Source organism: Haliaeetus albicilla, chromosome 24 (genome assembly GCF_947461875.1).
Source record: "Haliaeetus albicilla chromosome 24, bHalAlb1.1, whole genome shotgun sequence".
In the NCBI taxonomy this organism is placed as follows: domain Eukaryota; kingdom Metazoa; phylum Chordata; class Aves; order Accipitriformes; family Accipitridae; genus Haliaeetus; species Haliaeetus albicilla.
Window position 1 is genome coordinate 10,698,450 of NC_091506.1, and position 27,514 is coordinate 10,725,963.

At 52.8% G+C, this 27,514-nt stretch overlaps 2 protein-coding genes across 3 annotated transcripts in view; both read left to right on the forward strand.

The window, feature by feature from the left end:
* Positions 1 to 395: 395 nt before the first annotated feature.
* On the forward strand, positions 396 to 6,775 carry FAM3D (FAM3 metabolism regulating signaling molecule D). The gene is made up of 10 exons (XM_069769918.1): positions 396 to 424; positions 1,511 to 1,577; positions 2,256 to 2,445; positions 2,764 to 2,784; positions 3,458 to 3,578; positions 3,812 to 3,870; positions 4,243 to 4,293; positions 5,640 to 5,724; positions 5,866 to 5,992; positions 6,204 to 6,775. The coding sequence occupies exons 1-10, from the start codon at positions 396 to 398 to the stop codon at positions 6,291 to 6,293; spliced, it is 840 nt and encodes a 279-aa protein (XP_069626019.1). The 3' UTR covers positions 6,294 to 6,775.
* A 2,553-nt stretch (positions 6,776 to 9,328) lies between these two features.
* The window catches only part of FAM107A (family with sequence similarity 107 member A), a 29,186-nt gene continuing 11,000 nt past the window's right edge, over positions 9,329 to 27,514 (forward strand). Inside the window, exons 1-2 of one of the 2 annotated variants that reach the window (XM_069812035.1) lie at positions 9,329 to 9,505; positions 22,616 to 22,679. In XM_069812035.1, the coding sequence (XP_069668136.1) occupies positions 9,482 to 9,505; positions 22,616 to 22,679 (88 nt within the window). In that variant the 5' untranslated portion in view covers positions 9,329 to 9,481. Of the gene's footprint in view, positions 9,506 to 22,615; positions 22,680 to 22,727; positions 24,145 to 27,514 lie in introns of those variants that run through there. The other variant, XM_009927702.2, reaches the window with a different exon arrangement.

Below are 27,514 nucleotides of genomic sequence, written 5' to 3' on the forward strand. Positions count from 1 at the left end.
CTGCTCACAATCACCTTCCCCTGGGAGGGATAGCTGCAGAGAGAAGCGAGATGCTGCTGGGAAGCAAGTGTGCTTACCCTATCAAAACCTCACTGCTGCGATACCAAGGGTACACCAATACCTTCCAAGGCTTCCTTTAAAATGCAGGTAAGCCACGAGGCCGCTCTCCTGTGGGAAGCCACTAGCTGCCTTTGGCAGCTCCTCCTTGCCACAGCCTCACGGCAGACGTGGGCAGAGCGGAGCGGTCTCGTGGGGAGCAGTGCCGGGCTCCGGACGGCTGAGATGTCACGGCAGGGCTGCCACTCCAGCCAGGCACCGGCCACCCTGGGCCACTGCAAAGTCCCTCCAGGGCCAACGGAGGATGCTGCATCACGGCCACGGTCAGTCATGCGGCCATGGGCAATTTCCCTGAGGTCAAGCCCTGGTAGGGGACCCGGAGCAGGGCTGGGCAGGAGACAAAAGCTCTTCTCTCCTTCCTCGTGACACAGCAGCCTGAAATCAACTTTCAGCCCAGCCCTGCTACAACCCGTTGCTCCTTATTTACCCTTCAAACAGGAAAAGCAACTCTCGGTATAGCTCTTTCACAAATTTTCTATGCCAAGCCTCACTAAAGGGCTGCTTTAGTTAACATTAGGCTCTTTAACGCTGAGCACACATCTCACACATAACAGTTTGCCTTAGGACTGCGGGGTGGTTTCCAGGACGGATGTTCACCAGGCTGCAGCCCTGAATTTCAAAGGTAGGAGTGGGTCCCCAGCCCCGGGAGCCCTGTGCGTGGGGTGGCAGGTGCCCGTCCGATTCGTTGGAGCAGCAGCAGGAGAGAGGGGGCAGATGGACTCGCTCAGGTAGGAAATAGTTCACACTCCAAATTACAACCACTCCCCATTCACATGGGTGAAGATGCTGCAGGATTTGGACAAGTGGAAATATTTCTGTTCTTAAGTCAGGTGTCCCCAAACCTGGCTGCTCTGCCCAGCTCAGTGGCACTGCCCTTCTTCCCTTCCCTTTCTGATTTTAAGGAGGACGAGCTTGTTCCCGCATATTCCCTTGACTGGGCAAGGCCAAATCACAGCTTGTCCTCAGGTGGCATTTTGCAGCCCGTAATATTTGAAACCTACTTTGCATCATCCCAGAATGAAATGCAGCAAAGCCATGATTGAAAACACACTCCTTGAGCTCATCACTATCAGCAGAATAGAAAAGCATGATCTATTACTGAGAAAAGGATGTGAAACAGGAACACACAGGGCAGCGGACAGTCACAGTGAAGAGTTCAGGGGCTTAAAAATGAAGCAAGCTCAATCAGTGCAGTCTGCTCCGACGTATGGAAGCCAGGACTTCAACATCAGGGTGGGACTGAGCATGTGTGCCTGATAGGAATTTATACATCTTTAATGACCTTCTAGTTATTGCAAATATGCCTAAACATAACAATTATTTTTTCGTCTAATATCTGCCTGGTTTTGGTGGGTTACAGGAATACTTTATGGTATTTAATTCTTTTCCTCAGGGTGACCTGTGACCGTTGGCCACCCCCTCAGTTGCAGTCTCTCTCCCCACCACCATGCGGGTGGCAGGTAAGGAGGGAGACAGAGATTTACTTTTCTCTGTCCATTTTTCTACAGTTCTTTATGCTTCCTTCTCATCTACGTGACCCCTTCCAAGCCCAGATACCCTGACCTTCCCCTGCCACAGGCAGGGGAAAGAGCCTGTGTATAAGCATGAGGTTTTTAAAAGATTTGTGTAGATTTCAGCCTGTTGTATTTTTCCCAGTGAAACCCTCTGTGGCTGGGAAGAGATGGGTAGTGAGACATTCCTGGTTCCATAAGAGCCATTCAGCTGCAATATAAGTATATTCTTCTACTCTCTTTCCATGCAGGACTGGAACGTTTTGCTCTGATGAGCAGTGCTTTAAAGCCAAAGGCCAATCACATTTGTATTATCAGCCGCTCGGCTGTAGCTAGTGACTAATTGGGGGATAGTAGCCTTCCCAGCGCTGGGAAGGTAAGGAATATTTGGATTTACATAGCTTTCTAACTAATTATCAGATTTACTTTAATGCAGAGAGAAATATGAATAGTGCCTCCCAGTAGAAGGGTAATGCCTATCTGAGCATCATCACATGCTCTAGAGATATTAATTAAGAGATCAGAGTCCATTTAGAGAATAAAGGAAGGAGTGTTAGCTGCCTTCCCACACCACACAAGTGCTGGCTGTCACCTTGTGCTTTGTAACATGGGGACACATGGACCAAGTCCCCGAGAAGCCAGAGGGATGCTCCAGTCCCCGACCCATGCTGCTGCTGCTCTCACCTGGCTCCTCTCCTACTCCTTGCAGTTGTGATCCGGTACACGGTGCTGCTCATCACGCTGCTGAGCACATGGTTCATCGTGCAGACATTCTTCGATCGGAGCTGGAAAGCCATCAGCCCGCGAAGCTGGCTCGGTGAGGTGCCGGCAGGGGTCCAGCCGGGTCCAGAGGGAGGGTGCGGGCAGCCCCATTGCAAGCCAGACCCCGGAGCTGCATATAGTTGCCACGAACACTTGCACTTGCAGTCCCTGGCCAAGGCTATAGCCACCAGCTCTGACCATCGGGGCGGGGAGGGGACAGCACACTGGGAAGCTGCACCAGGGCGGGTGGCTCCGGGGGTGCTTGCAGCCACGGGGAGCAGTTTTGGAGAGCTTGTGCCTGAACAGCTGCTCCTGGCTTGGGAAAGAGGAGCAGCTCTCCGAGGTGTCTAACCCTCCTGCTTGGTACCCACAGGTGCCATCAACAAGCCCAGCAGTGAGTACCGCTCTCAACTTCATCTCCATCACCCAACACCGCTCCAGGGCTAAGGGTGATGGTGGAAGCATGATAGCTGCCTTCAGGAGCCCCGTTCCCAAGGCAAAAATCCCACCCTCCAAACACGGAGGAATTTCATTATTGCACACAGCAGCAGTGGCTTTGGCGGGTTCTGCAAACACACAAACACCCACGCGATCCCCCTGCCCCAGCAGAAATGCTCCCAGGCCACAGGCTACGGCAGGAACCAGGTCACAGGCCCTGTGCGTGCCATGTGGCACAAGTCCCTACCCTGGCCAAGAATGGGGAAGCTCCGGGCAGAAAAGCCCCAAGGGGCTGGCCTTGAACCAGTGCCAGCTCCAAACGCTCCCCGGCACACACCGCTCTGCAATCCCCATGGCATCAGCAGTGCCGTCCCGCTGCTTACACCCAGAGCAGCACCTGGCACCCAGCTTGTCCCACCCCACCCCAAGCCTTGGCACCGTAAACCTCAAACAAGAAGCTGGTCCCAGCCCCAGGACAAGCCTCCTTCACGCAAGAAGCTGGTCCAGGTGTTGCCCCCTTTGTGGACCACTGTGCCCCAGTGCCAGCCCTGCTCAGCCCTTCGGGGACGCAGCCAGTGTCCCCCCGTGGGGCCAACACCATGGCTTGCAGCTCCGCTCCTCCCTCGCAGGCAAGCAGCTGCCCCAGCACAAGTGCGGGAACAAGAGCTGCCCCAAGGACCATTTTGCCTTCAAGATCACCAGCGGCGCCGCAAACGTGGTGGGACCCTCCATCTGCTTCGACGACATGGTGTAAGCAACACACAGCGGGGACGGGGGAGCCGTGGCTGGCCTGGGCTTGAGTTTGGCTTCTGCCGAGCATGTCAAAGGGCATCATGGTGCATTTGTAGTTAAAAAATCTGGAAATAGTTTTCTTCACAACCACTTCTGGGGATATTTTGCTGTCTTCAGCCACTTTGCCCCATCAGAGTTTCACTGGCACCAGCATCTCTGTGCTTACTGGTGCTCTCTGCTTTCCTTTCCAGCCTCATGAGCAGCATGAAAAACAACATTGGCAGAGGTCTGAACATCGCTCTAGTGAATGGTGAGTCGGGTGGGCACTAACCCCACGCCATGGCTGTGGTCCCTTCCTCCCCCAGAAGGGAATGGGCCACCGGGGACCCCATCCCAGGCACCATGGCTGAGCCAAAAGCACATCAGTCCGGTGTTGCATGGGGTGCACATCCACAATTATAGTTACGAGCACTGCCAGGAAGATGGGAACAAACCCACCTGGGTCATGCACAATGGCTCCATGAACTCCACCAAGCAACACATTTGCCATCGCAGCAAATATGACACACTGAGGGATGAGCAAAGCATTTTGCAGCAAGAACCCCAAGCTGGTGGCCAGGCAAAGCCTAGAGCCACAACAGTGCAAACTCACTGTGCTTTGTTTTGAATTTTAACCTTTCAGGAACAAGCGGGCAGCTCCTGAAAACTGACTCATTTGACATGTACTCTGGAGGTAAGCGTGGTCAGTTTGCTGCTTGGTGGTTCCCAGCCAGGGCTCATGCCAGCACTACTAGCTGCCGGCAATTTAGGCTGCTCCTCTGCCATGTATTTAACGATAAAGTCTAGTAGTCTTTCACCAGGATTGCCAGCTCGGGCAGTAAAAGCTCAGCTTTCTCTGAGGCCATTGATCCCAGAATCCTGATAATGCATCTGCATCTGAGATTGGCTTCTTGTTCCTTTTACATGTGCATAATAGCCTGAAAAACGTAATTCCACTAAACTGAATAAACCAGGGCGCTTGAGACCTGAGACAGGCTACTTTCTAAGATCAGGTAGTTACACTAATCCTGAGATTTTGCAACTTTCAACTCAGTTTTTGAAAGCTGGTGGTGGCTGAGCAGCTGCTTGTTTCCCTGGCTTTCTCAGGAGGATAAATGAGGAGCTCAGAGCATGGCAGGTGAGATGCAGCCCCCAGCCCCAGCAAAGCTGAGCACATGGAGCAGAGCCTGGTGGCAGCAAAGACCATGTCCCTGCACCTGACAGCTTCAAACAATCTTCCTAACAGCAAGAAGATGCCCTGAGCCAGGGCAGCACCCACTCACAGTCCAGTTGGCACTGACTTGCAGGATGCTGCAAATCCCACCATTGTTTCAAAGCTGTTAACAATTCTCCAGAATTTTGGCAGAACTCCTCAAAATCATGTGCTAAAATGAACCCTATAGTGCTTTTGATTTACCCTTTGCTGTTTGAGCCTTCTCCAAGGATCAATCGCCCTTTCTGCTTTTTGGTTTTGCAGCCTATTCTTGGTAACTCTAGAGTTTTAAGGAGAAACACCAGTATCATGAGATTTCTGGCTGAGTTTGCAAGCGAGGCATGCGGTGGGAGAGGCCCAGGGAAGGAGAAGGCAGTCAGTCAGCTCCTGTGCCACTAGATGGGGCGTTGGACTCGAGCATCCCACGGATGCAGGATGAGGAATAATTCCCGCAATACAGCCGAAGGCATGATCACAGGGCAGGCAGCTCTGCGGCCGAGCGGGTTCATTTCTTGTGTTGAGAAGTAAATTCGTGTAACTAGATTTCACAGTTAGCGAGCAAAGTTGAGGAGCAAATTCCCCTCTGCAGTTGTACTGGCCGGAGGAAAGGGCCAGCCCTAGGTGCTGCGGAACAGCCCAGGTGGGAACACAAGATGGGGAATGCATCATCTGGGAGCCCATCCTTCCCCAAGCCCATGACCCCAAAATCTTGGCCATCACCAGCACAGTCAGGATATTTCCCACTGACTCAGAGGTGCTTCCCCCAGCTGCCACGCAGCAGTCCCTGCTAAATCCCTTTTTCTTTCCCTAATGCTCTTCTCTCCCAGACATTAACAAACTGGATACCTTCCTCCAAGAGATCAAGTATGGCACCATCGTGCTGACAGCCAGCTATGATGACCCTGCCACAAAGTGAGTTTGGCCCCAGGAGCAACACCTGGCTCCCCAAAAACCCACAGCTGAGGGGAGCTGGAGGTGCCGCTGCCAGCAGCAGAGGGGACAGGAGGAGACAGCCACCTGGCACCACACTAACACCTTCTTGCCCTCTTTCAGGATGAATGACAAAGTACGGACACAATTTATGGAGCTGGGCAGCAGCCACGTGAGCAAGCTGGGCTTCCGGGACAACTGGGTCTTCTTGGGAGCGAAAGGTCTGAATAACAAGAGCCCCTTTGAAGAGGTATGTGGCCCTCCCCTGCCACCAGCTCTGGAGGCTCCCACCCTCTTAGTGGCACCTCCTGAGCTACATCTCACCTACCTGTTTGCAGAAGACATGGGCCAGTGGTGTTATCCCCATGTCGAACCAAGCTGCAAGTTTTGCCACACTGCAAACTTGCACTGTGCTACCAACCTCCTCATTCATTTTCTCTCTCTCTCTTTTTTTCCTGCAGCACATCAAAAATGATGAGAAGAAAAATAAATACGATGGCTGGCCTGAGATGCTGGAGATGGAGGGCTGTGCCCCGAGAAAGATGGATTAGCAACAAGCCTCAGCCTGCCACGGAGGCAAGACCAGTCTCGCAGGGACCCCAGCCCCACCACTGCCCGGTCACATAGCCCAGCAGTGGCTGCCCACTCCCAGAAACCGGCCATTTCACATCAGGGGCTGCACAGGGCTTGGAGAAGAGCCTGCAGAGCCTGAGCAAATGCCCAGCCAGGTTTCAGCTGAGCTGTCCTCATCTATGGGTCAGTTTGGGGTATTTTATTTTTCTGTCTTTAAACCAAAAACTTTGTAGAAGGTTTTTCAGATTTCTTAAATAAGATATTGTATTATAAACCACTACCTTCTCACTTCCATTTTCAAGCATAATCCACGCTTTTCCCTGCGGGCACAGCATGCCATGTCCTCTGCCACCAGCTGGGCATCACCATCACCCATCCCAGGGCACTGCACGTGGGGGATCCCCCTCCCCACATGGCACAGGGCAAAGTGATCCCTGGGGATGCTCAGCCCTCGGTGGTTTCCCCCTGGAGCTCCTGCCAACCCCCCACTGCCTCCTACAGCCACAATAAGGCCAGAAGGCCACAGGGATGGCTTGCAGCAACATTAGGTTAATATTTGTAGACCAAAGCATTTCCCCCACTCACTTGAACCTTCCCTGGGTTAAATCCAAGCTAAATCCTCCGTGGCATGTCCCCATCAAAGATCAGGTTAATGCCAGGGACGTGCCAATCTCACTTTGCCCTCGGAGACGGAGGGATGGATGTCCAAGTTTCTCAGGCAGCTGAAGTTGTGCAGCATAACCAATAGGTGGGAGCCTTTTACCGGCAGAGCCGGAGCCAGCATCAGTCTGGAGCGATAAAACACCCCCGGGCTGGCACCCCGCTGCCAGCACCCACGCACCCGCTTTGCTCCAGGAGCTGCACCCCAACCCAGGCCCAGCCGACACTGCCAGCGGGGGAGAGCTCCCTGCCCAAATACAGGCTGGCAAAAGCCCCCCAGACCTCCTTCCAGGGTGCTGCTGCCCAACACCAAGGAGGTCCTGGGGGAGCATCTGCCCCCAGCTCGTGTCTGGATGCATTCACCCAACAACCATCTGTACCCAAAACCTTCCCGAGCGCAAGCATTGCTGAGATCAGATAAGCTACATGGGTGATGACCTGGGCTTATCTGTTATCACGGACAGGGACAAATTTGCATCATATACAGCCTTTAATTTCCTATAGCCATATCTGTTTTTTCCCCATTCTTTAAAGCAGACTAGCAGTTTTGCAGAAGATGAGCGTGGAGCATTTCTGCTGGAGCATTTGGAGCTGCGCAGGGTAACAGGCTATCCTGCACAGCCTTTTCTGCCTGTAACGGCAGGGTTTGCCCCAGCACGGCTTCTAACAGGCAGTTCTCACCCGTTACCTGAGCCCTCAGGTCACCCCAGGAGAGCAGAAGTGAGGAGCATTGGCAGGATAAGGCCAGAAAGAGACACAGCCTGTCCTGCACCGGCCACCTTAGGGACAAAACCCTGGATCCAAAACCCAGCACTGCCATCCAAAACCAGCAAGGCAATTGGTTTTCCCTAACCAAGAAGAAAATCCCAAAACAAACTGTGTAACCCCTATAAGAACTTCCAAAGGCAAAACTGAAGTAAAACCCCCAAACAGCCATCACAGAGGAATTCCCCAATGCTGTAGTATTTTATCCCTGCTTATCCTCCTGTGCTCTTAACGTGCACCTGATCGCACCGAGGGAAGCCTCCTCCATAAATCAATCCCTAAATCCGCTTCAACAGCAGCGGTTAATCCCAAGCGCTGAATCATCCCTACCCGTAGCAGCAGCGAGAAATAACACAACGCAACAGACACAACAGCCCTCACATCACACAGCCCTGCTGCACCACCAGCATAAATATGCCAACTATTTTAAGCCCCCTCAAAGGATCTAGATTCTCTCGTAAGCCAAACTGAAAACAGCCTAAGAGCTGTAAAGGCGGCTGCATGAGGTAAACCAGCACACAGCATCAGCTACAGCCTAGAAAACAACCAGCCCCTTTCAGCCACAGGAAACTCTTCCTAGCCCTTTGCAATGCGCGTTAGAAATCTGGTTTAAAGCCAAAATAAAGGAAATTTGTTTCAGCAAGCTACAGACTGTTAAAACTAGCTCTGAATCCACCACGGAGCAGTTACTAAGGTACATCACTATTTTCAATACAATAGGGAGAGCTAAAAGTGCAACTCCTGTGCAGGGACCTTAATCAGCAGCCAGTCTTTTGAAGAACCATTCCTGCTAAAGCCACTATGTCCTGATAAATAAATTGGAGCTTTTCAAAAGTCCAGAGTCTGGGAGGCAGTGGTATAAATATGGCTTCAGGAGTCAAATTTAACTTGCTCATTTTTCAGAAAGATCTGAGAAGGGTGGTGGATGCAGGGACAGCAATCCCCAAATGAGTTTTTTTAGCACCTTGGCATTTTGAAAGCTGTATTACTGCGGAGACAGGCACCTACCTGGCTGGTTTTCACTGTGCCGCATCCCCCACAGAGTTCAGCAAACACAAGCCCTGACCTGTGCGGCCTCCCAGGACGCAGCTCCGGGTAACCTGGGCTCACCTGTGGGCCACGGTGAGCTCCAGCACTGCAGCAGCAAACAGGCAGCCTGGGGCATTTGCAGGAGCAAAGTTTGCAAAATCCAGTGCTGCAACAGGAGCCAAGAGCCAGAATGCAGATAGGTAGCAGAGGGATAATCTTCCTTTATTTTGGGGGTACGGATTTATTTCGGCAAAGCACCAAAGGAGCAGCTGGGAAGGATGCCACAGGCAAGGACCAACGGGTGCCGGGGCCCCGCAGCCGGGCGAATCCGCATCCTGTGACATCTTGCCCTGTCAAGTGCAATTACTGTAATCTTCCACAGCCTCTCAAAATACGGATCCCGGCTTAGAAACCGGGCATCCGCAGCATGAAAGCTGCCTTTGTGCCCGGGCAGAGCCTGGGCGCGAGCCAGCCGTTAGGTGCATGAAGAAAATGAGTTCTCCACGTGCTGGGAGAAGGGAGGAAAAGCAAGCTTTCCCGCCCGACCCCACTGCAGACGGGCTGGATTTCACCTACGTCTCCCCGCAGCAGCCACCGAGGGGCCAGGAGCTACACGGCCGCGTATCCCCCCGGGAGTAACGGGGCCGGTGACCACAGAGAGCCAGCCGGTCCCACAGCCCGGGTGAGCGGAGCACAGCCAACACGTTGGACCATGGGGGCGGCTCACGGGAAAAAGGTAACGGGGCAGTTTTATTCAGGGCTGCTGAAGCAGTGGCGGGATGATGGAGAAGGCACCATGTGCTCACGTGGTGTTTGTTTTGCCCTGCATGTGCTAAGGCGGCTGATGGCAGTGAGGGATTAGAGGGACCTGCTCCTGGGTGTGGGTGTCACTCGTCAGAGCTGGATTAAGTAATTCCACCTGATGGGCTCAGCATCAGGGCCTGCCGGGGCTTTCAGGACAGAGGGGAGGGGATCAGAGCATTGCAGTAGGACAGGCAAAGTTTGGCTTTCCAGGGAGAAACATCAGGTTTGCTCCGAGCCCGTCCGGCAGCCCGAGGGCTGTTTCCCACAGATGCGGTGGAGACCAAGCCCCAACTATTTCTTGGCCTGTGAATTGCTGCTAGGAGCCTCCCAGGATAGGGAGGAGCTGGGCCAGGTCCCTTGGCACCCACACACATCTCCCTTTCCTCCAAATCCCCCACAGAGAGCAGTCAAACAGCTCCAAAAGGAAATGGGACTTTATGGAGTCAGATGCCATGCAGAGGCAGCTAGAGATGATTGTGCTGAGAATGCTGTTAGATGTCATTTTGCTTTCATGTCTGATGACATCAGTGCCTAGAGACGTATCATCACTATTCAGTTGTGATACCCTGATCCAATATTAGACTTCTGTAGCTTGTCTCCCAGCTCCAAGAGAAATGCACTCATGCACCACACTAGGTCAATAACTTCTATTACAGTGGGGGCAGCAGTGACACTTTGCCCCAGGAGGCACCCTGCATGCCCAGCTGAGCATGGTCTGTGGCCTTCAGAGGTGTGGGCACATCCAAACCAGGTGCCTTTCAGAAGTTTGCAAACCTGCTGGGCTTTCTTCCAAAAGCAGAGATAGACACTGTTGCAGGGGTAACATGCGTAAGAGCAACCCGCTGGCCAGTGTTACCAACACCTGGAAGGAAAATCGGGGCTGATGTGGGACTAGTAAACATTTATCTATTTTCCTGGACCTCAGAGAAATGCCAGGTACAGGAGGTGCTGTTCCCAGCCAGCCCCCTGCTTCTCCGCCACCCATCCGAGGTGCCGACGCCACGCTGGCTGCAGCACACAGGGGAGCCACGATCGTTCCTGGGGCGCAGGGCTACGACAGCAGACCCGGGAGGAGCCGTGCTCTGCCCACAGCTAATCCCCAGACCTTTGCTCACGTGGCCGTGACCTTCAGGCCCCAGCGCATTTGTGCAGGCATTACTGAAAGCAGGGAAATAAGCTGGTTAGGTCAGGCTTGGCTCAGTGCCACCCAGTTCAGCCCTCCTTGCATGCAAAGCAATCTACGCCGGCCTCCCGACCACCAGACCAGATGGCTTTTGGACAGCTTTTCCCATTGCTCCCTCTTTCCAAAACACCACGATCCCACCACAACCCGGCACCAAATGGCCTGGCTTTGAAATGTTCCCGGGAGCTCAGGATCTCCTGTCACACCAGCTTGCTGGCAGCCCCAAAAAGCTCTGAGACAGTTTTACTTTCATGGGCACCGAAAGGTCAGAGATTTCACTCCTGTTTCAGCCTCCCAAACGCTGCTCCGGTTGACAAAAAGCTGTGCCACCGCCCAGCTGGCACCAAGCAGGGATGTTTGACTGGCAGCTCCTGGGTCAGTGCTTTACCCTTAGGCTGAAGCTGAGGGGGGATAGAAACAAGAAAGCTCCTTCTGCTGCATTTCCAGGGTGGGCCTGAAGAGTGGGCTCCAGCCCTCCCAGAGGACCAGGTTGGGTGCAGGTGACAGGCAGGAAAGCTCTCCTTCCCCCAGCCCTCGCAGAACCAGCACAGCTCAGGGCACGGGGGTCTGCAGGCATGACCCCATCCACCAGCTACAGCCCAGAGAGGACCCGCACAGGAGCGCAGAGTGGGAGGAAGGCTCAGCACCCCTCGCCAGCACCGCCTGCATTAGCAGTCTCAGCTGCACCCCTTTTAAATTTAGACCTGAGCAGCACTCCAAGGGGATTACAGTGGCGGATTGTGGAATGCAAGGCAATCCCCAGCTCCACAACAAAAGGGACCGGAAAGGCTGACAGTGGGGCTCCAAGGACATTTCTACTTTCAAAGGCTGCAGCTGCTCCCAAAAAACCTGTTCTGGTATCACCACTGTCCCGTGGGTCCAAGCCAACAGCAGGGCTCCAGCAAGACACAGTCCCTGCCAGGGGACTTCAAGGCACGGACTTTGACAGGGGCCGGTTCAGGGGTGCTGCAGAGTCCGTGCCGATTCCCTGCCGATTCCTCAGCTCTGCAGAGCACCAGCCCCACTGGGCACAGGAACGCGGCTAACATCCCTCCAACTACAGCAAACCACCTTCAAATAATCCTGCAAGCACAGCCTCCCCGGCAGCAGCTCCCCAGGGTGCCCAGACAGATGCCCCCAGACCCCCAGGCAGCAGAGGGGATTGTTTCCAGGCTCCTGCACCTCTCCGCTGCTTTTCTCCTTGGTTTCTCAAGGCAGGGTTTGCATAGTGGCTGTTTCCCCAGGGAAAGTTTTCTGTCCCCAAATTCCCAAGAGTGTCAGTTTACACTAATGTCAGATGAGCCCGGATTAGCCTTGCTGCTGAGCGGGGAGCTTTGCTCTGCAGCTTGTTTAAAACAACAAGAGGCAGCATGCCAGCGCCAGGGAGAGAGGTTCCACTTGTTCAAGCAAAACGCAGTACCTGGCTGCCCATGCTGAAAACTGGGGCTTTGAGAGCATCCTTTAAAACTCCGCCATCTGAGCGTTGCAGAAGGATAAGACCAGCATTTCTGGGAGCTGCTGGTGGGATTTCCCCACAAACACAACTCACCTCACCAGTGAGGGTAACCCCACAGCCTGGCTGGAGAAGTGCTTTCACCTGTGTCCCAGCTCACGCAGGACATACTCTCTGGTCTTTCATCCACCCTTCTCTTCAGGGCACAAGGAAGTGAAGGCTACAAAAAAAAAATCAACAATTCAGCTCCAGAATAAAAAGCAAGTCCTAAAAAAATTCCTCTGCAAAAGGGTGGGAGGTGGAATAACTCTCTTGCTCTGCCCCTTGTTGGCAGGAGGAGGCTCTCAAACAGATAAATAAGTGCCACTGTCCTTCCAGCAGCTCTGCTGTGGGTAATAGCAGGGTCATGTTCCTGCTAAGCATCTGTGTAAAAGTCAGTCATCTTGTCTGTCAGGAGACTAGTCTTAGTCTTAAAAAGGCATCTGTCTGCTGCTGTCACAGGGCAGGGAGAGAATAAGAGATAAAAGCTGTGATTTTCAGGGTTTTCCACCCATCCTGAAGGAGGCAAGAAGCAGCAGTCATATCTTCCCAGCATCACTTAATGCTGAGCAAGGAACTCCCTTCCCCAGACCCCACACACAGGTAAACACCAAAAAGCAGACATCCCTCCTGTGGCACTAACCCTGACAGTTCAGCTCCGCACCCATGTATCCTGCTTGGCATCAGCCCAGGACGAGGTCCATGCATGCATGGTAACTCCAGCTACAGCAGCATCCACTGCGCTCAGCACCATCACTTTTCTTGATTAGCACTGACTGCAAAAACTGTGGTCCAGCAGGGAGCAGAGCTGCAAAATGCCAAGGCAACATTTAAAGGGAAATTTTAGGAAGTCTGTATTATTAAATGAAAGATACAGATAGACCAAAAAGCTGGTTCTTGCCATTCAAGAGCTTAGAAAATCTTATCCTGACTACAAAAATCCTGGGCCCTTGTTTTGGAACGCAGAGGAGTGAATAAGGCGAACCAGAGGAGCTGTGGCTGGCAGAGGAGAGGTTTATAATAAGAAAAGGGCTGTTTCATGCCAGTGGAGCAGAGCACAGGGAAGAAACTGCCATGAAAGGACTAGCACAGTGGCTGTCCTGGTACAGGGACACCGATCACAGGAGGCAGTCCCAGGACCTGTCATCACCAGCATCTTCCCTTCAGCTACCAGCATGGGCAGTAGCTGGAATTGAAACTGCTTCAAAAATGAGATGAGGAATAAGGCCCAAATTGCTCCCAGAAGGGATGGAAGAGCTCCACCACAGAAAGACAGGGAGGCACGAAACGCAGCAGCTCGTGACACCCAGGAGAGGCTCCGTGGTGCAGCAGCCCCTCTCGTGCGAGAGGGGACATTATAGGGACGCAGCCCTCCGAGGCGTTGGGCTGGGACACCGCTGCCCCATCATGCTCCACAGACTGGCAGGCACAGTGGGATTTTCCTGGCTCTCCCTGACAGCTATTTCAGAAAGCTGGTAGCCAGTGTCCCTGCCAGCTCTTTCAAAGCATCCCTGTGCTCAGGCAGCACAAGAGCCCTCCGTGGGACCCTGCCTGCTCTGCCCCTGGAGCGGTGGCTGTCCCCCCTCGCCAGCCAGGGCTGCCACTCTGCTTTCAGCAAGAGGGACCACAGGTGCCAAGGCCCAGGAGCAGAACAAGTCCCACCGACAGTCACTGAATGCCACCAGTTGTTTGGTGGCACTGGCCCCGGGAGCAAATCCAAAAACCAGAAGGCAAGTGGGAACCACAACATTTCAGTGTTGTGAAGCATTGCACTGCTTGGGGAGAAGGGTTTGTCATGTGCTGCTTGCAACAAGCCTTGGTTTAAAGGGACAGGAACAAGAGTTGATGACTTTGCACACCTGAAAAATTCCAAGTGCCTCATGACAGTGGGGAAATCATTGATGAAAAGCCCATTTCTGCGCAAAAATAACATACACCTAGAAAGTAACAGCTCAGTCTTATGAGACAGCAAACACCTGTAAGTCATCTCATCCATCTGACACAGCCCAGCACAGAGCAGGAGAGCTGGGCCAGGGCTGGTCCCAAAACCTCCGCAGAAGCCCTCTAAGGTGACTTTATCCTGCCTCTTCTTCAACCCCTTAAAGTCCCCCAGGTGGTGACATCTGGGGACTCTCATTAAGCAGAGACGCTGCTCCAGGCTTTTGTAGCTTTCAAAGAAAGTAAAATAAAATGCTGTAGCATCCCAGCCCTCAGAAGCCAAACTCATTACAGTGGGTTGCTCTAGCTCCTGGAAAGAGATCACAGCTTTATTTCTTACCTCTTCATCCCATGTACCCAGACAGCACAGGTAAACCAGCTCCAACACCTAATGCAACCCACTCCCCACCTCCAGAGAGGCTGACATATTGGTCCTGAGAGGGCTTACATGGGCTCAATGCAGGCAGGGAATTAATTTTGACACAGCTGCCCCAGTTTAAGGCTCTGCCTTCCCCAACCTGCACTGCTGCTTCTGCAGCTGTGCCGGATCAGCAGCCTACGTGCTGCACCCTTCAGCACTGTGCAAAACCAGCTGCCAGGATATCCACACCGACCCTCCAGACAGCCGACTTTGCCCCGAAGCAGCGTACAGGTGCGCACACAAGTGCAGAACACGCACGCCCCAGGCCAGTAAGGCAACCGAGCACATCTCACCAGTCTGTGCATGAGAAGCTGTGACACAGGGGTTTGATCCATGGTTGAAGGTGCTGGGCAGGACGCAGAGGAGCGTGCTGCCAGCCGCTCCAGAGGAAGGGCAGAGGCTGGCTGGCACCGGCCAATGCTGCCTGCAGCATCTGGGGCTGCGTGGGAGCCACAGAAGAGGGCTCAGACTGAAGGGAGGTGCACGATACACTCGTGGGGAGACCAAGAAGATCACTGCACGGGAAATGCAGCAGCTGCCAGGTCTGGGATGGCTCAGCGGTCTTCAAATAAAAATGGATTAAAGCAATTAGAGGCTTCACTGCTTCGCTGCTTCACTCTGCTCGTGGGGAGCTTGTTCGAGTGGTGCCTGCTGCCTTCTCGTGAACCCTGCAGTAACAGGACGCTTCGCCTTTTCCTCTGCTGCCTCCTCCATTTGCAGCCCGTGGTGGCGGGCAGCCTGGCAGGTGGCATCTCATCCCAGATGACAGCCAGAACTCCTCCCTTTTGGGGTCCCCCCTGCACAGGACCCAGCCAGCTGCCACTGGCACACACTGCCCGCAGGGAACAGACCACCCCGCTCTGCCTTGCCAGCCTGCTACCAGCAGTGCCTGGGGCTGCTGGGGCATTTCTGCCCTTATTTTTCTCAAACCCCGTTTTTCCAAGCTAAGGACCAATTGTGGTGACACTGGCCAGGTAACAAGCACAACAAGGTGGTGTCAGAAGAGCAGATTTCTGATGACAGCACTATCCTTGGCCCTTAACATATAGTCCCTAGTTGTGAAATGGAGTAATGATGCCACTGCAGCCTGGTAGCTCAGTGTGGCACAGTGCCAGAAATAAATATTGTCCCTATTATTCATGTGGCATAAGTCTCCATTTTTGCAAAATGCCATTTTTCAAGGTACTTTAGGGAGTCTTAATGGTCCCTCTGCAGCATGACAGCAATTCGCTCCAGAGCTGCTGGAGCCCTTTTGTGCCGGTGACTGATGCTCTTCCCATGCAGTCAGCAGCATCCCCAGAAATAGTGGAGCAGTCTTTCACATCATCAGTGGTACCACACCTCCAGCACAGGGCAAAAACAGCTCCTGAGACAGGTAAAAAATGGTTTATCCATAGCAACAGCTTAACTGCTGCTACCAACATTGAGATGGGCGATGCAGGTATTGCCAACAGAGAGCAGGGCAAGAATTTGACTTTGTCCTGGCATGCAGCAGCATTATGTGCTCTGCACATTGCAAAGGACCAGATTAAAAAGCACTGAACTGCAGGCAAGGATTTCCTTAGGACCGAGGGAGAACAGCAGGTCCATCGGCACCACGCCAATGGATGGATGCGCTGCTCCAGTCTGTGCTGGGGAGCTGCCGAGTGCCTCCCTGTGCCCTTCGCAGCAGGATGTCGGTCTTCACAGTCAGCTTGAATGCTGACAAATGAGCGTTGCGCACCGGCTGCCATGGGGCTGAGCCCTGTCACTGGTTGCTCTCATTAATCTGCAGGAAATTTTTGGCTGAGGTCTGGTGCATCGCACTCCATCTCCCCAGCCACAGGGCCCCGTGCTTGCCGGGGATTTTGGTGGGGATCCCCGTCCCAGGGCTGGCGGCACCAGCAAGCTCCCCTTCCCATGCTGCTGCTTCCCGGCTTTAGCTTTTTTGCACTTTTTTCTGGTCAGTCCGTGAAATCAGACTCAATTTGCCAGCTTTCAGGGCCGCAGGAGGGCTATGCTTCTGGGGCCAGCCCCGCCAGGCAAATTTGGGAGGGGAGTGCCATTGGTGACAAAGACAGGCGGAGGTCAGCGCGGCATTCATCTGTGTCAAATCATGTTTTCTTTATGAATAAAATAACACCAAGTGCTATTTGAAGCATTTGCAATTTTCCACTCGACTAGGCAGCAAAGTGGCCACCTGGGTGGTGCTCCCTGAGAGAGCGGCACTGGAGCTGCAGTAACGTGAGCCTGGCCCCATATCCAGACGGAGAGCCCAGCCTCCTTCTGCAAGCCTAAATTTACAAATTGCTGTTGTCAAAAAATCCCCGAAGCGCCTGGTTGCCCTCATAAGACTGGCTGCAAGCATCCGCCCTCAGCTCTGCCTTACCCCAAGAAATGCTGCAGATCTGTAGAGGTCAAGAGACCGGTAATGAAATGTTACGCCAATAACTTGATATTTCTTAGAGCCCTTTGCAATACGATAGTGAAATCAGCTATGGTTGTGGCCAGGGACCGGGAGTAATACAAGCTCACAGCTTCACTTGAAAAACCTGCTCCCCCCCGGGCAGGTGCTGGACAAGGGCGGCAGAGCGACAGGCAGCCCGGCACAGGGAGCCGTGGGGCTGGGTGCTGGGCTGGAGCAAGCACTGGATGCCGTGGTGGTTCGGAGACCCTGCTGAGACCCCTTCCCATCACAAAGGCAGTGCCGTGGCAGCAGATGTCACAGCTGCTGGCTCAGGAGCTCTGGGATGTGCCTGGACATGGACTCCTGGGTCCCTGCCAGCCCCAATTGCAAAACCTGCCAAAATAATAGTGTCCCGTAATGAGCTGGGAGCGGAGGAATGTGCATGGTGGTTGTGGTTTAACCCCAGCCAGCGACGAAGCACCACGCAGCCACTCACTCACTTTCCCCCCACTCAGTGGGATGGGAGAGAGAATTGGGGGAAAAAATGTAAAACTTGTGGGTTGAGATAAGAGCAGTTTAATAGGACAGAAAGGAAGAAAATGATAATAATAATAATTAAAAAAATACAACAATAATAACAAAAGGAATATACAAAACAAGTGATGCAAAATGCAATTGCTCACCACCCACCAACTGACACCCAGTTAGTCCCCAAGCAGCGATCCCCCCCAGGCCAACTCCCCCCAGTTTATATACTGGGTATGACATCACATGGTATGGAATGTTCCTTTGGCCAGTCTGGGTCAGCTGCCCTGGCTGTGTCCCCTCCCAACTTCTTGTGCCTCTCCAGCCTTCTTGCTGGCTGGGCATGAGAAGCTGAAAAAATCCATGACTTCATATAAACACTACTTAGCAAAAACTGAAAACATCAGTGTGTTATCAACATTCTTCTCATACTAAATCCAAAACATAACACTATACTAGCTACTAGAAAGAAAATTAACTCTATCCCAGCTGAAACCAGGACAACGGTCAAGCTCCCCACCGGGAAGTAACTCTCCCGAACCCAGCATTGCTCTGCCCTGCAAGGGAGAGGAACCCACAGTTTCTCACAACAGCCCCAATAGCAGCTACATCATGACCTCCACCGGGAAGGCAGAGCCCAGTCTGCCAGGTCCAGAGGGAGGGGGTGTTATACTGCCTTTCTGAGCCCTCAAGAAATTTTGGAAATTCATCTAAACTACAGCACTTCCTCCGGCCAAGGCCAGCAGGGAGTTAGCAGCAAGGCTAGGCATTGGGGCATGCTGCTGATTTTTTCTGTTTCTCCTTAACAAGAAAATGGTATCATCCCGGAAAACATGTGCACCAGCTTGCTGAATCAAATAAGCCTCAACGCCTCACATGGCAAGACTTTGCAGCAAAACAATCAAGCTGACAGATTTTTGTGCATTGACATCACAGATGGGAAAAATTCTTACTAATCCTCAAAAGTTTCTTCCAGTGGATGATTTCATTGAGGTCTCTGGATCAGTCCCAGATGCTGCAAATGAGCACAGATAGACCAGAATTCAGCAATAACACAGGAAATTTGGGCAACAGCTTAGACGGTGTCTCAGCATCCAGGAGCATGTAAGAGACGTTTTCATACAGAGCACCGGGAGCAGCAAGAGGGTATTTGGGGCTAATTGAAAGCAGTGGCAGAGTACAATTTGGCTAACCTCTAAATCCCAGGTTTTGTGGCTTCATTGCACACAAAAATGCTGGCTTCAATCTGCCAACCATCAATGCCTTGTTCCAGGTCATGACAACTTCTTTCAAAGCCTCTGGGTTAAGCAATAGGACTATTTTAATCAACGGATATGTTCATTCATTGAACACCGATGTCAGCAGCTGCTACAGCACCTTATGGACAAAGTACCTTTCTCTGAGCCCATCTACTCCCAAATAGGTTGGGCAATTTCCAACCCTGCTAAAACCAGGTCTGTGGGAGATTCACATCAGTTCTCAGCCTGGGTGGCATTTTGCCCACTTTAATACCTCTTTATCACCATGATCTGTTTGCAGCAATTTCTTGCCTAATTTATTCACTCAGACTTTGGCTACAGTGCAATATAGATGTTATGATATTGCACCTTAATGGCACTTGTATTGATCTGAACCTGCCTGAAGCCATCCTCCTCGCCCTTTCCGTGGCTTGCACTCTGACCACACTGACAGCTCATTTCCCTAACTGCTTTCATCAAAGCACAGACATGGTCCAAAATTACTGGCTATCAATTTTGCTGGAAGTAAATATTAGAGCACCCATGTGTAGGACAAGTAATACTGATTAATGGTTTACACGGGAAGGCTGGCTTTAAGCTGCAGTAGGAGCGTTGCACTCCCTGAGCGGGGAGCCGTGGAGGAGGATGCCTGGTTAGGGCTGGTGGTTCAAAGCAGCCTACACTTGTGAAACTGCCTCCAGACATTTGCTGCAGGAGCTCTTTGCTGTGAATCAGAGTTGGGGCCAGGCATGGTTCTGCTGGGATGTAATGATGCCCAGGATGTTTGCGAGTAACATAGAACAGTAAAAGTACGTGAGACTACTTACTGTTTATACTTTATGTTGCTTTGTTGCATTTAACCCCACTTAATAGCCAGGCTAATTCCAGCTGAAGTGGTAGGTGTCCTGACTGACATGGTCGAAGCATGCTGGGGATCCCAGACAGGACCCGTCCTGTGGGTTGGAAGTGGTACCTGCTCTCATCAGCAGTGTCTTCAGGATCCTTCCTTTCTTGCTGGAGAAATTCCCTGGCCGGGGCCACTGCCGGCTGGTTGCTGCTGCCATGGATGGAAGCACCAGGTGGGCTTGGGGCAGCTTCTCCTTCATCCGCCTGGCACGCTTGCATCTGTCCTGCTCACCTGCAGAGGGGCACAGTGTTACTATCCAATGCTAGATTTTATTACTACTTCTTACTCCTGGCAAGATGCAGTCGCACTGCACGCACAAGTGATTTTCACATGGGAATAGGAGGTTTGAGGAAATAGCAGGCATTTTCTGCCCATTTACTATAATACAGCCTCCCCGTCTGAGCCCTCACTGTGACAAACGAAGTCCTCTGACTCCTGCAGTACCCGTCCCCCTGCCCAGCTGGGTTGGGGACAGAGTCATGTAACCTGCTTTGTTTCATGAGGAGCAGGCAAAAATCTCTATCATCTGGGTAATCATTAACTCTCCCCTGCGAGCCAGGGAGGTGCGAGAAGCCGTCCTGCTCTGCAAACACACTAATGGCTCGAGTGGAGATTAGCAGGAGCGTGTTTCCGGCCACCCTGTGCCACAGAGGTGACCAGGTATTGGGGACCAGGCAGAGCTCTGACCAGCCTACACGTCCCCTGCCCTTGGCTTTGCCACTGCCAAGGTCACCGCCACAGCGCAGCCAGCACGACTTCTTAGATTGTAGTAGGATTACATGAAATTTGTGCTGGGGGCCAGGGCACACAGAGTGGGAAGGAGGGCTGGGCTGCCCGGCCGGTCCCCACCACCACAAGCAGCACCTGAGCCAATGTCTAGCATTAACCCAGCTGAGGAAATATTTAACCAGCCTCCAAGACCTCCCGGCAGCAGGAGGTGAAATGCTGTCTGCCTTCAAGTCCCAGCCCCAGGCGACTTCAGCAAGGCCAGAATTTTGTCTGCGGATCGGGAGCCCGGACATGACTGGCAACGATGCTGCGCTCCCAACCCCATGCTGAGAGTGGAGATTTAATAAAGATACAGGCAGGCAGGGCCAGGCAGAGCTGTCTGCTCTGTAATTCACAGCTCGCATCGAGGCTCCCCAGCGGTGCGGCTGGGTGGACAGCAAGCCCACCTCAGCGGCAGCGTTATCTCCCTGTCATTGCATTCACGTCAGCTGGCTGCATTACACAAGCATGGAAAAGCCAGTATTTGTGTTGGGCACTCACCTGACATGTCTGGGTTTTTTAATACACAGGAGACATGTCCACACAAGAAAGCTCCTGGTGCCACAGCAATTGGCTAGAGAAATGACAGCCAGCATCGCTAGCAAAGTAACTCAGCAGCTAAAAGTCAATCTAACGTACAGCCACAGTAACGAGGACCTGGCTGTGGGCTCCCCCAGAGCCATCTTCCTCTTCCCAGCATTCCTTCATTAACTGCACAGCCACCCATCAGTGACACTCCAGGTGCACACTCAGCACAGCGTTATTTTCCCTTTACATGCACGTTGAATGAAAAAAACGCATCACTTCCTCAGCAGGGCAGAGTCAACGTCCCAAGAAATGAGCCGGCTCTTCTGCCAGCTCCTGGCACAGGGACTCCCCTGGGCTTGCTCCTCCGGAGGTGACACCTCCAAACAAGACCCCCTCCTGCAAAACCCCCACAGCATTCACAGCAACACAGGGACGTGCGGGGCACAGGAGACGCAATGAGTGATGCTGGGATGAGCTCCCCATGTCACCTTCTCCTGGGACACGAAGCCACTCCATAAGAAACACGGGGGCAGTTGGTGAATGACGCAACTCCTTGTCTGCAGGAGCCACTCCAGATAAATATCACCCAGCAATCAACCGCCTTCACACAGTAACCTTCAGGGAGCTACAGGGGGAATACAAAAGCTTTTTGTTAATCCCAAAGACTCAGGAGCACAGGGTGAGATTGCTTACTAATTTAGATAGCAAAGAGAATTGTTGTGCAAAAAGCTCCTAGGAAAACAGCTTTGCCATAGAAAGTCCTTTGGCTCAGGATGGGAGATCCTAAGCACCCCGCAAACCCACTTCCCTGCACAGAGGAGCCCAGATGTGCAGCTGGTCAGGCACCAGGGCATATCAGACAGAAGTATGTCCAAAAAATTTAGCTTGCCTTTTTCCAATTCGTTTTACTCAGATGAAAGCAGGTGCTGATGGATCACAGCCCTTTTCCACTCACGCATCTATCAGCCATAACCACACTTACTCAGGAGCTTAAAGCAGGTTTAAAATTATGCTCTTTTCCCCCTTTGACACATCTCCAGTGAACTCAGACCTGAAGCTCACCACCTGCCCCTTAGCCTGTTCAAAGGCAACCCGAGGGGAGTAGGACAGATGTGCTTCCATCTCTTTTTCAGTTGGAAATCGAGCCAAATGTTTTTTTGGAGTGTGTATGTGAGCAGCCAGGCTATGGGGCAATGGGCGATGTGAGGGGAATCTGCACGGCCACAAAAAGCTTATGGGGCACACGTGGGCTGCGAGGCAGGTTGCAGTTTGAGCAGACAAACTGCACAGCCTCTCCACTTAAAGCCCTGTCCTCCACCACAGCCTTGGTCTTGGGGCAAAAATTGCGTGTGATCTTCAAAACCCTGCCCATGTCTAACCCACGGCTGGTCAGGACAGGCTGACCACAGTCATGCAAGCACACGTACGCACATAGCACACACCGGGGAATGTGGACCAGCCTGCCTCTTGTCTCCTGCATCTGATGCTCCATGCCAATTAAATTTAACAGCTCCCGGTCAGGAGGTTAAAAAAAATAATAATTTTTTTTTAAGTCTCTAGTAGCAAATGACTGGCAACTCCTCCTACGTTTCATCTCCTGTAACAGAGCAATACCTGTACAGTCCTTTCCCATTTCTCCCTTGTCTTTTCTTCCAGAAAGAATATTCCCTTCAGCCCAAGTGTCCGAGTGGAAGCGGGAAGCCCAGGAGCGGTGGCTTGGGTGAGTGCCAGCAGCTGGTGCTGCCCCACAGAGGGCTTTGCCAGGCGAGCTGGGAGAAGTTGGGGCTTCTGCTCACACCCGGTGCTGCTGAGCCCTTGGCTGGAAAACACGGCTGGGATGGGGGAAAATGCTGGGACATGGAGAGGAGCAAAATGTGGAGAGGTGAAAATAAGTGAATAAGCACCCCCATGCCCATGGCAGCCTGGCCTCTTTCTCCAGTCCTTCACGGGGCTGGGAATGTCAGGCCAGGATGTGACCGTCACAGTGCGTGCACCCATGGGTGCTGCACCATGTGAATGTGGCTGGGCACCATGTCGGTCCCACCCGGCTTCCCTTATCCCCTTCCTCTGGGTGGAAATGTTTTTTCCCCATCCCTGCCCACCTCCTGGGACCGAAACACTGGGCACCTGCAGGCTGGCACAGGCAACCTGGGCAGAGCTGGACCACAGCACCCATCTAAAGAGCCAAAATGAGCTGCTGGGGTGGTTTAACTCCTCCTCCCCCAGCTTTGCAGCCTCTGGTTTCTCAGGCCATAGCAATTCAGGGACAGCCAACATGGTACCTCCAGCCACAGCGAGGATGGGGGACGAGGGGCCCGATCCAGGCAGGGACTGCATCTCAGCAGGATGAGACCTGGGGCAGTGGGAGCCTGAGGCAGCAATGCAGTGGCATCGCACAGCCCTGGTACCACCAGGATGCCCGTGGCACCCGTGCAGGGGCTGCTTCTCCCTCCCGCAGCCCTTACCCACGGGGTGCAGCTGCTGCTCCCCCCAGACCGTGCAGCAGTTAGTAGATGACAGGGTGTTGCAACACGCCGGGGAATAATCACGATAACTTGAGCGGTTGCCCTGGTGCCGGGCTTGGCTGTTGCAGTGGTTGCTAAAGAGAGTGGGCGTGCGGCTTCCTCTGGGGCGATCTGATTTCTCCAGGAGCGTGGTTAAGGCATGCTTAGGAGAAATCGTCCTCCGTGGAGCAGGGACGTGACCTCTCTGCCGGCAACGTCGGCCGTGCTGAGCAGGCTGCTTGGGCGCCCGGGCACACTCAGAGCTGTTTGCTTTGGGGGGAAAAAACGATTAGCTCATTCATCCACCCTGGGAAAACATCATCCAGCAGCGAAGAGCAAAGGGAGCAAGTTTTCAGGGTGGCAGAGAGACCTTTGGGACCAGCACTGAGGAGCGGGCAAGGCCGCCGGCTTCTGCCGGCTGAGCTCCAGCCCTCCGTGGGGTCCCCATGGGGCGGTGAGAGCGGCGGGGAGGGAGCGACGGTGCAGCAGCCGCCTCCACGTGACGCTCCCACCGGAGAGACCTGGCAGGAGCCAGACAGCTTCGTCGGACCCGGCCAAAAGTCATGCAGGCACGAGCGCAGCCAGGCAGAAGCGGCAGCCTCAGCCCCTGCGGCCCCGTGTCGTGGGGCGCGGGGCAGCACCTGCCCCCCGGGCTCCCCAGGGCCACGCTGCGGAAATCAGGTAAGCCCAGGGCCCCCCGAGCCACCCCAGGGGGTCCCTGCTTCTCTGCCATCTCCCCTCTGCGGGGACGGGCCGCTGAGCCCCCGTGGGATTAGTCTGCACTGCATACATGTTTATGCACAGGTGACTTTGGACCCTGTTTTAATTTTTATTTGAGATGTCATGTTACTTTTATACTTCAGCAGCTGGTTGAGAAGCTGCCCTTCTGCTTCTGCCTTTCAAAACGGACCCGTATCCGCAAGAAATTCCTTTAGCAAACCCATGCTGTGATTCAAACCTTCTCGGCGAGGCATTGGGCTGGACAGGGGGCACTTGATCCCCTGCAAGTCAACGTGGGAGGATTTTCTCTGTATTCAACAAAATACCTTTGAGCTACCTTAAAACACTCATTAATGATTGATGTGCATCTCTATCAAAGGCAGGCAAATGCACAGAGCAAATATTTGATGAGATATTAAAAGTAAGTTTGTGATTATCGAGGAAGACTGCTAAGCATCTGTCACTGCTTAACAAAACTAAACAAGCCGCTCCGCATGCCGCTTGCAAAAGGTACGGGGCTGACATCCCTTGGTGATTGCTAACAGAGTGGGATCCCAGCCTTGTTATCTTTGCTTATCACAGTCCAAGGTAATTAAATGAGATGATTAACCAGCACAACGAAGCCTGTCTGCCTGCAGTCAGGGGGGAGCTTGCTGCTGCCTGACTGTACAAGCATTTCCAGCAGTAGCCAGCACAAAACAGCGTACTGGTAACTTCTACACGACAGACAGCTCAGCTAGCCCCAAACCTGCTGGGATTTCTCTCTTCCAAATACATGTGCATGAGTGCAAAGCTCAGTGGGTGACCACGGTGATATCCAGGGGCCCTGACATTTGGGGCGATTGCAACTGGTGGTGCGTGAGCAGCACGGACTGAGCCAGCACCTGCTCTGTGCTCACAGCGGGTGCAATGCTGGTGTAAATGGGGGACCCCAGCCCTGCAGTGCTGGCACGGTGTTTGGCAAGGGTGGGCAGAACTGGGGGCACTGGCTGGACTGGGGAGACTGACTATACTGGTGGGAGAACACCGGCTGTACTGATGGGTAGAACTGGTTGTACTGGTGGGGAGCTCAGGCTGTACTGGTGAGCAGCAAGGGCTGTACTAGTGGGCAGCCCCATCCCCACATACGCTCAGCAGAGAGGCAGAGGCAGGAAGAATGGTGACATGTGGCAGCGGTGCCAGGAGCTGCAGGGCTGTGTCCCCCTGCCCTATTTCACATTTCCGTTAGGGTTTTCTTTCCCTTTCCGACCCCCCAACATCACAGGGTTTATTCCTGAACGTCAGGGCTGAGGGAAGGTGAGGGGACCCAGGGCACGCATGCCTGCTGTCCTGAGGCAGCCACCCGATAGCTGGGAACTGCTTCCCACAGCAGCCACATCGAGTTACATTCACCGTACTGCATTATAAATACGAGAATTAGCCTTGCTTAATTATTTAAAACTATAGATTAAAAGCAGACAAAGGCTCTTTGCCTCCTTTCTGGAGCACGTATATCATTTATCAGTGATACGGTCACCTGGTGACAGGCATGGGGGAGCGTGCCAGGTCCATCAATATGAGATGTTCCCGAGCTGCCGGCAAGGCAGGAACCAGAGGAGAGGAAAAATCACAGTGAGGATGGGAGCTGGTACCATCTCACCCAGGAAGGGTAACAATGAATATCTGCCAATCTTTGGGCTTGCCTGATTATTATCATCATCATCGTCATTATTAACATCACCAGGGCAGTAAGCCACAGCAGCCATTAAGCTAATGTGAAGGAATGACAGGTATTTTGTTCCGGGCTCAGCACCTGACCCACTAAAGCTGGCACCTGGGTGCCTCGCTCTGCCCTGAACCTACTGACCATGCAGAAAGCGGCTTCCAAAAACAAGTGCCCGGCTTTGAGGTCAAACCACTTGTCCTCCTGGCAGCAGATTCTCCACAACGCAGTTGCACACCCAAAAGCTGCTCTCACTGCACAAAGCTTTGGGGCTCATGGAGACCAGCACACAATTGTTTCCCTGCCCCATGATGCCAACCCCAGCTATTCTGTGTTTCTAAAATACAATTAATTAACATTAGGAAAATCATGCAAATTAGCAAATGCCATAAATTCAAGAATCCAAAACAAAAGACAAGCTTTCAGCCTAATTCTTTGTAGGACTTCACATCCAGCATGACCTCTTCTGCCATTACACTTTCATGGGAAAAGCTGTAGGGCCAAACTCCAACTCCACTTCAGACAGTGGAAATGCATTGACTGAAAGTTCATGCTCTAAACCAAAAAACTGTTAACTTCTGGTTAACACGTAGAAGCGTGCATGTAGCAGTGCTTAAAAGGAACTGAGGCTAGTTGCGTGTAGCAGTGCTTAAAGGGAACTGAGGCTAGTTTAAAGATCCCATGTACCTCCACCTGCACATGCAGACCCTTGCAGGGTGGGAGGACAGGCTTGCTCCTCTCAGCCTTCCCGAGGAGCAGAGGTGTGAGGGATGGTACCCTCATCCTGGGGAAAGGAGGGCTCGCCAGGGAGTGAATGCCATCGGGGGCCGTAGCCCAGGAAAGGGAAGGTTCCCCCCATGATTGGTGTTATATCTGTCAGAAACTCATGTTATTTCCCAGGCTCAGGTTACTTGTGTAAATAGTTTTAAACTAGCTCTGCTGACCAATATTGAGTGTGTTGGTTTTGCAGTCGCCTTACTTGCAGGATGTGTATGACCAGCTTCTTTCAGCAGCCCTTCGTTAATCTGTCAGTTCTTTAAAAAAGACACATTCATGAGTAAATCCCAGGTATTCAGAAAACCAGAGGTTCTTCTCTGTAGCCACAGTTTTAAGTGATCATTTCTGGCCAGGAAACAGTCCCTTAGGTCAGTGGTTTTACAAACCCAGATCCAGGGCTCTGACCCTGGGTGTCCTGGGGTTTTGCTCAGTCTCATCCCTTCTACCAAATACAGGGTTTCACAGAATTACAAATAGCAATATCCTCTGAGCTTGGATGCCATTCCCAGAATAATGCCTTCTGCCTGTATTTACATGGATGGCATTTCAGAGAGGCCCGTTCTCTGCCCAGAAAGAGATGCCCATACAATATTTTTAACAAGAGCAGTTTGGTCGTCATCTGTCCCTATTGACAAACCTCTCCTGAGATGATGCTCCAGTTGGAAAATCAGTTCTCAAATGACATAGAGAGCAGAAATAGAAGACTGTAAGCTATGTTTGCTTTATAGATTTCAGCTGAAGCTAAACACTGACCTGTGCTGCAGAAGACAGCATTGCCAGCTTTGTGAGTTAAGGATGCTGAGAACCAAGTGGGCAGCATCACATGGGGCAGGGCACGCTGCAGAGCGGGGC

What these genes read in the sequence shown, in the direction of transcription:
- FAM3D (XM_069769918.1), top strand. Translation starts at nt 396, where the DNA reads ATGGGCAATTTCCCTGAGGTCAAGCCCTG. An exon ending in CAGCCCGCGAAGCTGGCTCG is followed by an intron (nt 2,446 to 2,763) that starts GTGAGGTGCCGG and finishes TGGTACCCACAG; the next exon opens with GTGCCATCAACAAGCCCAGC. An exon ending in GAACATCGCTCTAGTGAATG is followed by an intron (nt 3,871 to 4,242) that starts GTGAGTCGGGTG and finishes TTAACCTTTCAG; the next exon opens with GAACAAGCGGGCAGCTCCTG.